At 40.5% G+C, this 11,393-nt stretch overlaps 2 protein-coding genes across 4 annotated transcripts in view; one reads left to right on the top strand and one right to left on the bottom strand.

Annotated features, from left to right (window-relative positions):
- Window positions 1-3,423: 3,423 nt before the first annotated feature.
- Window positions 3,424-7,775, bottom strand: mbd4 (methyl-CpG binding domain protein 4). 3 transcript variants are annotated; one of them, XR_004561336.1, is made up of 7 exons: window positions 7,453-7,775; window positions 6,587-7,356; window positions 6,435-6,521; window positions 4,916-5,050; window positions 3,804-3,967; window positions 3,618-3,721; window positions 3,424-3,532 (listed from the first exon to the last, which is right to left on the bottom strand). XR_004561336.1 is itself a non-coding variant. In XM_034172732.1 (7 exons), exons 1-7 carry the CDS (start codon window positions 7,626-7,628, stop codon window positions 3,458-3,460), a joined length of 1,497 nt encoding a protein of 498 aa, XP_034028623.1. In that variant the 5' UTR covers window positions 7,629-7,775; the 3' UTR covers window positions 3,424-3,457. The 3 variants fall into 3 exon arrangements, 2 of the variants coding, with proteins under 2 accessions (XP_034028623.1, XP_034028624.1); XM_034172732.1 differs by having other exon boundaries at window positions 3,818-3,967; XM_034172733.1 differs by having other exon boundaries at window positions 3,818-3,967; window positions 6,435-6,491; window positions 6,590-7,356; window positions 7,453-7,771.
- A 1,748-nt stretch (window positions 7,776-9,523) lies between these two features.
- ift122 (intraflagellar transport 122 homolog (Chlamydomonas)) overlaps window positions 9,524-11,393 on the top strand; it is a 54,217-nt gene continuing 52,347 nt past the window's right edge. Inside the window, exon 1 of the mRNA XM_034172731.1 lies at window positions 9,524-9,684. Coding sequence (XP_034028622.1) covers window positions 9,641-9,684 — 44 coding nt within the window. The 5' untranslated portion in view covers window positions 9,524-9,640. The remainder of the gene's footprint in view (window positions 9,685-11,393) is intronic.

The following is an 11,393-nucleotide window of genomic DNA, read 5'->3' as shown; positions in this document are numbered from 1 at the left end:
TGGGGGCTCTGCCCAAGCGGAATGACATTTTATAATAAATTGAGAATGCATGAAATTCAAAGCATGACTGGAAAGAGTGTAATAAAAACATGCTGACATTTGTTTGAAATAATTAAGAAGCAATACTTTCATAAAACTATACTGTTTTTATGTTTTTTTTTTGGGGGGGGGGGGGGGGCTGTGCCTGAGTGCTGTGTTCGGCGTCAGAACGGGGCCCATAGCGCCTAAACCATAATAGCTGCTGCAAATGTGATGTCAGATTTGGAATCTGTGGATGTTTTTGCCTTAGAAAACATCTTCAGATAATTGTCAGTGACCTACCTTGATGAAATATGGATGAAAAGAAAAAAAAAAAAAACAGTGATCAGTGACAATGCATTGAATGTCATACATGGAAGCTGGATGGATTCATACTCACTAGGTGAAAACTCCATCTGGCAGAAACTCCATCTACCTCTATAGCTCCCCCTGGATTAGTCATAGCACCCCCTTAAAAATGAATTAATTTGTTATTTTGATGTAAAAATATGAATAAACACCCGAACCGAGGTTAGCCTTCTTTTGTCAGACACGGAGCAATACACGCTCCACCTCTTTATATATTAATGAGTTCATTGTGCCGCTGCTGTCAACATGCCGACACCCAGATATGGGCTTCGTAACAGTTGCTCCAGGTCTCTATAGAAAATCTTTGGGTGACGTCATGCAGGCTTTGTGCAGTATTGTGTATGATTTTTTTTTTTCTTTCACTTCAAGGAGTATTTTTTGCAGGTGCGGTTTACACTATGGTGCGTCTATTCTGGAAAATACAGTAATTGGTTAAAATTTTCCTTAGAAAAATCTTACTGAACATTTTCAGCTAATGTTGTGTTACCTGGAGAAAAAAAGTGGTTTTAGAGGTTTTTTTTTTTTTTGCCATACAGACTAACAGACACAGATTTGGGCCTTGGGAGAATTCAGTTTAGATTCTTACAAACTGAAGCAATGACTGGTCCCTGAAAAATGGCTACTCCATCAGTTCTGATCCCATGTAACATATTTTGTATGTTACACCACGTTCCCATCTGGCACTTATGTATCACTAAGTGCTACAGCGAGGCCCAAGTCTTTTGTTTTGGTTCTTCAAGTGGTGATTCCACCTATTTCAGTGTTCCACTCCAGTTAATGGGGTTGAGGCACAGCAGCTCTCGTTCCTTCAGCGCCTCCTGGGAATGCATCAGTGGTCTAACCCTCCAGTTCTCCTCCATTAGCTGTAGACAGGACAAAATCGCACAGTTATTTCCTGCAATCTGAGAATAGGAGGTAAGCTAAAATGATTTAAGTATATTACTGTAAAAGATCCAAAGCATTTGCAGTGGACTCATCGTGCGCTGTACGGGTCCTACCCTCTTGTTCTCATCCCTGTACACCATCATTGCTTTGCTGTGCTGGATCCTTTTCTCTTTCTCACTTGACAGGGCGAGGCGATCCACCTCTTGTAAATACTCTGCTTCCTCCACTTTTGTGGCCAGCTGCAGCCTGAGTGATACACTCTTCTCCTCCATCTGTCTTTTCAGGTGCTCCAGAAGCTCCTTCCTACAAAAAACAGATGGATTTTTGTGACAAATATTAATAAGATGGAAACAGCTCATATTTAAGAGTTGTGGAGGTGAGGTGGTTCAAACCATTACCTGTACTCTTCTCTCTCATTGCTGGTTCCATAAAATGGTTTTCGCCAAACTTGATGATACCTGATACATCAAGCAAAGGTCACTGAATGTACTCACACATATGCAATGTTTTTACTGTGGTTCTTCAATCATCACCTCTACCACCAAACAAAGGAGTCTGGAGGCTATGTGGCTGCCCTTATCTGTGGCTGTTCTGAATGGAAAGGCGGTGGATTACGATGACGTTTTGTGAACTGGTGGTCCCTTTTTATCATTGTAAGGATACCATATGATGACAAGGCTCTGATGGGAATAAACAAATACTAACTGCCCTCCTCTGTTGGTTGGAGGTGTCGATGTTCCCCGCATTTTGCAAATCTGAATTATGGACCACGTCAGAATTATGCTTATGGGCAAGACTCCTAGAACTGCCTAAAGCTGTTGCCAAAAGCAGCTATATCATTCAAACAGTTTATGCATTTTTACCTAAATTATACCTTAACGTTTATTCTTGTCATAACTACGTCATTTTAGACAAAATAATTTGCAGAGCAGAGACAGGTTTAGAAACAAGGTTCTTCCAGAAATGATGGTGATATTCAGTAGTAAAACATTTTTAAAAATTCTCACTTTCCTCTGGTCAGCACAGTGCGTGGAACATACACCCTCTGTGCACCTTTCTGCAGAACAAGTTTCACTGATGTTCATTATACCTGTAATGCTCCCTTCTTTGCATGATTAGTGACCTCTGGTGGTTGTGGTGGTGAACAGCTGGTGTCTCTAGGCTGACGGTGCGCTTAACAACTCGAGGTGGATGTAAAGGATCAAGTCTCGGAATAGTCTGGGAATTATAATAGTAGGAATTAGTCTCAAGGCACAACTAAGGCAATTCAATTTGGGGAATGATTCACGCCCTGCCTTCACCCCTAACAATCCATCTTACTGGGACATGTGCAGAGTCAGTGAATTTATACTCACCTGATTGCCTGTCCACAACTGAGCAGGGCTTGAAATGGTTGGAAACTTCAACGGAGTAACCAACAAGCAACACCTCCGCCGGGGAAGAGGTGTGTCATGAGGTACAGACACAGGTGTGGAAATGCAAGATTAAAAACAAACAAGCAAACTGTAAAAATAGTTCAATATTCCAATATTAACACAACAATGATGGCATAAAGAAATGTAAAACAAAAGTTTCGTTACGGAGCTTCATGTTGTAGCTTAGGTTGTCCTTTCTGTTCGTCCACCTGCAGACTTCAGATGATGTGCACATCTCCAGTATGTAAAATGTACTCAAAATTTAAGGGTTTTCTTAAAACTCTTAATACTAAATTACAGCATTATCTTAAATGGTAAAAGTAATTCTACTACTAGATATAGATTAAACTGTCTCGTGCCTGTGCGCTCACAGAGTGTTTTGCAATGGCAACAGTTGCCGTGGGAATCAGGTTACTCCCCCACTAAAGAAAGCTGCATGGGGTGTAATTGCAGTGTACTCAAAAGGGAAGTTTACCAGTCTGTGACAAACGACTAATCAGACAGTGTCAAATTATTCTATCAGCATTCAAAACAGAAATTCCCTTCCAAAAGAAAAATGTAGTCATCAATCCAACTTTTGGAACATTTCAAAACTTTTTATTAAACCTTTGAATAAAACATTTAAAAGGAAGAGTAATAATGGTATAAATATCACTGCATAATTTTAAAGCAATTTTACAGCAATAACACTGTTAACACTAAAATGATTTCATAATTTCAATGTTTGTTTTGGGTTTTTTCTTGTTCCTTGCAAACTGTTCAGACTTAGTTCAGATACCCAGTGTCTCGTGATTCTCCCACAGCCAGGCATGATACTTGTTTAACATGTGATCTTCAGGTGTCACCTTTGAAAAATATAGAACCGTAATGAATTGTAATAACTGGCATAACAAGTACAGCAATTACAGCGTTACATATGACTGTACTCACCAGTCTCCACTCTCCGAGGCAAAAGATCCTGTAGGAGTCGTTGCCATACTTCCCGATACCATGCAGCTCAATGGGGTAACGCCACTGTTTAGTTAAATATTCATCTACAAAGGAGATGTGATATTGTGAGCTTCACAGTGAAGCATTTATTGACTAAAGCTGAAAATCTGCAGTTAAAATACATACTTTAATCCATTCACCTGAGAAACGGATGATTATTTTGGCTCGAAGCTCATATAAGCCCAGAGGCGTCATGAGTTCAGAAATGGGTTTCCAGTCGGCCTTCCGGGTCACTTCTGCAGATGTGTAACGCTCAAAGAACTGCCACAGCACTGGAATGGCCATCTTTCCTGGAGTATTAGGGATGGGGGAAAAAAAACAAAACTTAAAATAAAATTGGCACAACATCCAATATATGACTTTATATAACGGCTGAACGGATCCTTGTCATTTGATTGGTGCTTTGAATGTCACATGACATGGATTAATTCATCCCATTTGTGTTGCATTGCATTTAGAGTGCAAATTTGGTTCCATACATTTGGTACTATTGCACTCTGCACACGCGAATGCGCGTGCTCAAGCACACAAAAGAAATCCACTGCGCTGTCTGGAGGCTGTTAGCAGGAAGTTAGAATGAAAAGCTGGAGTAATTTCTGACATGATTTTTTTTTTTCATTGCACTGAGGATGTACACAGTCTTTTTTTTTTTTGGTAGTACACACACGCACAAGTGCTGACCCGGTTATGTCTGCACACACACACGGGAACAACGACTCCACTGAGACAACGATTTGCTTGAGCTAACTGACGCTGCCAATTCTTGTAAAACACACACACACACAAAATCCAATTCGCTGTAAGCTGTCTGTATGTATGAAGAACTGTTCAGATGAAAAGCTGACATGATTTTTGGCTGGACTGAGGAACTACACAGTCTTTTTTTTTTTCCTTTTATGGAAGTCCGAAGTCAGTGCACAGCATCACTGGACTACACCTCACAATTTGGACTTTAGCAGCAGTGGAACAACAAAATGTAAGTCCCCTTTCTGGTTATAAATTAATAAAATATCAAATGACAAGGATCTATTTTAGACAGTATATAAAACAAATAAATGTTTTTACGTTCTTTCAATGGAACAAATGGTATGTTCCAGCTTTCGGTGAAAGCTGGCGCATACCATTCAACATGTTTTCACGTCATTGAAAGGTATGTTCCAGCTTTCAGCTCATGAAATACTCGTACCACTGAACTCATAAACATTCATTATCTGTATAATATGAATGCTGGATCATACCACTGGTCTTGTTGAGAAAAATTGTAGCAACCAGGAGCTTCCAGGGGTCATGGAAAAGGGTTTCCTGCACCAGGTTAAAGGGAGAACGCGGGGGGGTCCACTTCTTGAAGGTCTTCCTCCTGGGTGGGCTCAGGCCTGTGTACAAACAGTATATGTTTGTATAAACCACACAATCCAAAGTTTATTTCATATATGTTCAGGCATAATTAGATCCAGATATAGCTATATTTGTCCTTCGACAAAGTTGTTTTTCATTTTAGTCATGTCACAGTATGTGTGAGTTGAAAGCCAGCAAGAAATGAGATTGTAATTCAAACAATCAATCTGAGTGTAATTACATCCAAATTGGATGAATGGTGTAGGAAGTGTAACACTTTGTGTGTGGTCTGCAATTTTTAAGGCACCAAAAGCAATTGAACATTTGATTGCTGGGCTGTTTCATGACCAGATGTGTGTTCCAAGTCTTACATATCCCTGAGATTTCAACCAGAAAAAGAAAGAAATGGGACATGTATGGCACAGTACGGTAATTCCACCAACAACAGGCTAGCCTCAAAAACTGAGTGTACAAAGGACACAAGTGAAAAGCTACAAAGACATCAACAACAACAGAACTCTAGGCTCAAGCCCTCCATGTCTTCTGGCACTTTTAACCCATCCTAATTGTAGACGAAACACAAGCCAGTGAAAGGACAGCCTTGCTGAGTGGCAAAGCAGCAACCACTACTTTTTACATTGTACTTAATGCACAATCTCTGCAACTGCCACTGAAGCTTGTAACTAATTCACAGTAGCCTAGGTGGCTTCCCTCACTAGTCTCCTTTGGGCCCATTTACTCAGTTTGTGAGGGCAGCCTACTCTGGGCAGATTTACTAGACAATCTCGTGAACTTTATATTTGTTAATGACTAATTTGACTGAGCGGCAGCACAGTGACTTAGTGGTTAGAATTGCTGCCTCACAGTGAGAAGGTCCACAGTTCACTTCCAGCATGGTGCTTTCTGTGTGGAGATTGTATGCTCTCTCAAAGTTTGTGAGTTCCTCTGGGTGCTCCAACAATCTCACTTTCAAAAACATGCAGGTTAGGCGAACTGGTGACTAAACTGATGGGGAGGTGAAAACATGAATATGTTTGTCGGTATGTGTCAGCCCTATGATTGACTGGTGGGTTGTTCAAGAAGTGCCCTGCCTTTCGCCCAGTGACTACTGGGACAGACTCTCCCACTTGACATGAACTTCTGACCATTTATGTGATAACTTAGCAATTGTATAATGACGAGTAACACATCATCGCCATAAAACATGGTTGCAGTGAAATGTCCAAATACTTTTGATCCATTAAAAATAGTTGACCATGCAAAAAAATTGCTATAGTTCCTACAATGCTCCCCTAATGTGAATGCAATCACCTACAAATTAAGGTTGATGGCATATAACTGGTTCATATTAATTTCTAGCCACTTCTAAATGGACCTAACAGAAACCAGGACTGCGACGCTTGTATCACATTCAAACATTACCGGGTTTCCTGCTGAAGTAAGGGCTTGTTTTGCGGTTGTCTTTCAAACTTTTGGATTCTAGAAACACAAAAAACACATGGGGGATTTGGGGGCAGGGGATACAACTAGACCTGCTTCTTGTATCAAGTTGTCAGACACAATCATGGAGTACGTACTATTCTGGGAATCTCGCTCTGGTGTGCAGTGCCTGCCAGTAATGTCAGGTATCAACAACTCTTCTTCCACGTCCCGCTGACTGTCAGCATCACCATCCAGTTCAGGATTAGGCTCATTGACACCTTCTGTGTGAATCTTCATCTCATCTCCATCTTGTTCATTGTCACCCTGATTCTCAGTGTCGGGTGCAGGTTCAGCTTTCAGAGTTGTAGGTGAAGGCTGCGCCTCAGCGTCCTGCACAACACTCAGAGTGTTGTGTGGCATGTGTAACTGAACTAGTTTGAGGAGCTTATCTTTGAGCAGCCCTGTTCTCTGAGGGCTGTTACGCTGTTTCACACCATCTGCTGTGGTTGAAGGTGCAGGTACAGCCTGTAAGCAGCACTTCAACATCTCATCAGTATTTTCAGCCCCGCTTTCCATCACATCCAGGCTGTTTTCTGTTAAAATGTCAGTCAGAATATTGTTGGCATCTTCCGTTTGCTTTACCTCTTCCCCTTTAGTATCGCTCCCAAAAGAAGACATTACTTTAGACTTATTTTGAGGTGGAGGAAATAATCCTTCTGCACCTTCTGTTGTTTCCAGATGCCTTTTGACGTTCTCTTTCTTTGCTCTCCTTTGTTTCCCTTGAGAGGCCAGTAATTGGGAAGAATTATCATTACCATCTTTGGATGTGGAGAAATCAAAAAGCTTGATGTCTAAGTTTTCTTCATTTTTGAGTAGAAATGCCTGCAGGGATGCTCTTGACCGGAACCTGTGCCCTTGGGGACTTCAGCAATAAAGATCAGTTACTATGTGAAATGTGTGTAATTGCATCTCTAAAGCACTTAACCATGTAAGGCATGATTACAGAAAAAACAGTTACCTTGTGATGTAGACGTCCAGTTTGCCTGCTGTCTTGCCAGTTCTCCGCATTCTCATCTCTCTGATCCAGCCAGAGGGCAAGCTGGTATTGTGGCACACATCAACCATATCCTTGTGATTTTGGTTATTTATGTCTCCATTGGTCTCCAACTGGATATCAGAGTTACTGCGATGCATTTTCAGATGTGTTCCGTTGTCTCTGTGTACAGTTTGTGCGTCGGTGAGACATACAGTCCGAGTGCCCTGTTAGCAAATCTTCCAGCAGCTGACTTCATGCTTCCACATCAGCAGCCAATCATGCGCTTCCATTTTGACCGAGAAGGTTATTGATCAGCAGAACAGATCTGCAAGTCATGGCTCAATTCAGTATGATAAAACAGCAGCTCTCCATAGAATTTTACATGATTCAAAAGAATGGAAAACATGCATTCAGTGTTGGTCTTTACATGGTCTTACATGGTCTTTACATCAAAACATAAACTTGTACTCTTCAAATACTGACTATATTTTGAAACAAAAAAAATAAATTTGCACACTACACAAGGTGACTGTTGTTCTTGCAGCTGAATATCAAATCAAAGGGGTAAACTGTGTGGGTTTTCCAAACTTTTTCATGTTGGGCTGGTGAATGTTTTGCGGATGATTTACTAAGAATAATTGTGCGCATGACAGTAGTATGTAAATGAGGATTTTGTGTGTGTTAATGATCGTAAGCGCAAAATGAAATTGAATCAGCCGCTTGTAGCTATGCGCACAATAAGACAAACACGTTTAACTGAAGATGTTATTTAATGAACATTCATCAAAACAAAAACAGAGGTGATTTGGAAACGGTTTGTCACGGGAGGTGTGCATTAGGCCCTATTAAAAAAAAAAAGTTTATCATCTTTACCATCAGAAAAAAAAGTGATGAGGGAGGGTGGATTTCTTTTTTTTTTATTATTATTATTATAAACAGAGAACAAATTGTGAGGCTGGGAAATGAAACTTCTCCCTTTATGGGAATATATTTTGTCACTGTACTTCATGTAAAGGTAAAATGCCACAACCCTTTGCACAACTGCTGCCACCTCATGTTTTTGAATATTTATTCATTATGAAACACAGTGACTTCATTGGTAAAAATGCACAAATTACATACATATATATACACATACACAAAAATACCGAGGAGAACACAAAGTATAAAATACACTTACTTCACTTTGCCTCTGACGAAACGGAAAAAAAAAGTTTATTTCAGTGTGGAGCAGCTTGTAAACATGAGTAATAGCATACGACAAAGTGCTTAGAACTTAATAAATGAGAGGCTGTAAGGAAATCTGGAAAATATAGTCCTACCTGATCGTCACTTTCACTGTAAACGGTGTCTTCAGAGCGAAATAATCGACTTGTTTACTCATTAGCATTAACTAGCGTTAGCTGCACAGGGTGCCAGTTTCTTCTTCGTTAGAATTACTGGTTGACACACTCCCTGTTTGGTGTAACGTCGCCACCACTTGAATTGGAGTGGATGTCAACGAAAATTGAAAATTTCATCTAGTGCAGAAGATGTATGTTGCAGAACTCTTTCACAGACTCTTTATTGTATTTTGTGTGGCTATTGTGATGAAAACATTTTACTTATTTCACTAGACTGACAACAGTTGTGGTTTGTTGTTTAAAATGGTAGCTGTACCTGTTTGTGGGGCTGATAACGTAAATACCAGATTTGTACCACCAGCCAGATCTGTTCTGTTTGCACGAATCTAGCATCATATCTCAATGACGCTCTTCTATGGTGTTCCACTTGCATTAAAAAACTCATTTGTTTTATGATTGGAAGAGAAACATTTTCTTCTGTAAACATTGTGTCATCAGGTTGTTTTTAGCAAACATACATTTATTAATATGTAGGCTATGTAATATATATATATATATATATATATATATGTTATAGATGCCACAGTTGTTACTGTGCAGCCTGCTGCTCGAGGTGGCACTACCTGCCAGTGCCACTAGAGGGATGCTGCTGTCTCTCCTCTTGGTTCAGGAGTTGCTGAGATTCGAACGACTCTTATCTCGAACTGAAGTCCGACTCATTGGATTGAAACTCGGTTCGGAATGTGAGTTGTGCAAAATGAGAGAGGACTGGAAAATATAGCGTCAGTTGTTTTTGCACGGTGGGACGACATTACATAAGAGTGGAAATGAGAGCGGTGCTCGCGTGGAAGGAAACATTTCGTGAGCAATGGTGAGAATCTTTAATATCAAAACTCTGATTATGCCGGTGGTTAGTAACGGTGGTTGCTATGCAAACTAGCTAGTTAGCTACCTAGCATGCATATGTTTCGCGCTGTTTACATGAATACTTTCGCTGGTTTATGTTTTCACGTAGCTAATCTGCTAAAGTACAGTCAACAACTCACCGTGGGAGCTTTCATTTGTTGTCCATTCATACGTTAGTTTAAGCATCGACGTTACTGCTAGCCTGCAGTGTTGGGATGTTGCTGACATGCACACTATGCATCATGCATGCACCCCACTGTATGTGCATGCATACCTTAAATTAACATATACACCTTGGACTTAATTTATTCATTAGTTTGGAATATTGTAGTGTTTACACAAGGAAGGGTGTCAACACCATGACTCAAGTCATCTAGTTTCAACAGTTTGCCTGGGAGTCAGAGGAGGTGGTGCAGTATAGGTCTTAGATTTGTAGATCTCTACAGATCTCTTGTTGACTTTTCAAGTATTTCCATTCCACTACATAAATACGATGGACCAAGTGCATTTGTCCAATTTAGCTCCCATTATGCATGAATGACCCAGATCAGCAAAATAATCTGGATCATATGAGTAGAAATATGTGTTTTTGTAGCTGTAGAATAATCAGCTTGAGTGAGGGCTTGGAAGATCTGATTGCTCAATTTCAATTTATTTCAATTTATTTTAGTTTATATAGCGCTAAATCACAACAAAGCTGCCTCAAGGTGCTTCACACAACTAGGTCTAACCTTACCAACACTTAGAGCAAGCACACGGGCGAAAGTGGTGAGGGAAAACTTCTGATGATATTGAGGAAGAAACCTCATGCAGACCAGACTCAGAGGGGTGACAAGATTTTGCAAAGTTTTAGTAAACAGAAAGATGAATTTGCTGAGAAGTCTATGCAGGAATCCAGTCACATGTAGGGGGCATCCATCATGTGAAAGCTGTTCTTGCAGCAGAGTCCATTCCATGTCCAGTTCAGAAATTATGCAGTCGTCCAATCCAGCACATGATGTCATGACTTCATCTGCACCTCGGACAGTGAGAAAAAAAACAGTCTGCCAGAAAAACTACACTTGAGGTAAAATTCATCAGCATTAAGCAACAGGAAAGCAGAGAAAATATTAAGGTGATCGCTGGCTACTAGCCCTAAGGTTCACTAACAGACCTAGTATTTAGATAAAGTTGAGGCCGAGACCTACTCCGTTTACTAATAAAATTAAGAGGATAAGAAGCATAGTACCATGCTATGCCAGTATGCTAGCCATACGAGATGGAAAATAAATGCGTCTTAATCCTGGACTTGAAGGTCTCCACAGAGTCTGACCTTTATTGCTGTCGGAAGATAATTCCACAAAACAGGTGCACGATAAGAGATATCTCTGTGGCCCACAGACTTTTTATTCACCCTAGGGACACAAAGTAGACCTGCACCCTGAGAACGCAGAGCCTGGGCTGGTACATAGGGTTTAATTAGGTCAGCTAAGTAGGGAGGCACTAGTCCATGAATAATTTTATAGGCTAATAGCAGAACCTTAAAATTCAACCTCACAGAGACAGATGCCAAAATAGGTGTAACGTGGTCTAATGTTCTGCTTCCTGTCAAGAGTCTGGCAGCAGCATTTTGAACCATTTGGAGACCCCTAATGCTGGACTGCAGTAAACCAGAAAATAGAACATTGCAGTAGT

This window comes from Thalassophryne amazonica, chromosome 6 (genome assembly GCF_902500255.1).
Source record: "Thalassophryne amazonica chromosome 6, fThaAma1.1, whole genome shotgun sequence".
Taxonomy (NCBI): Eukaryota; Metazoa; Chordata; class Actinopteri; order Batrachoidiformes; family Batrachoididae; genus Thalassophryne; species Thalassophryne amazonica.
Note: the sequence above shows the minus strand (reverse complement) of the source record. Positions and strands in the feature narration are given on the sequence as shown.

Coding starts and splice junctions, on each gene's coding strand:
- mbd4 (XM_034172732.1), bottom strand. CDS start 7,628: ATGCATCGCAGTAACTCTGATATCCAGTTGGAGACCAATGGAGACATA. Junction 6,522..6,586: donor GCGAGATTCCCAGAATAGTA/CGTACTCCATGA, acceptor TCCCCTGCCCCC/AAATCCCCCATGTGTTTTTT. Junction 3,533..3,617: donor GCCTCGGAGAGTGGAGACTG/GTGAGTACAGTC, acceptor TATTTTTCAAAG/GTGACACCTGAAGATCACAT.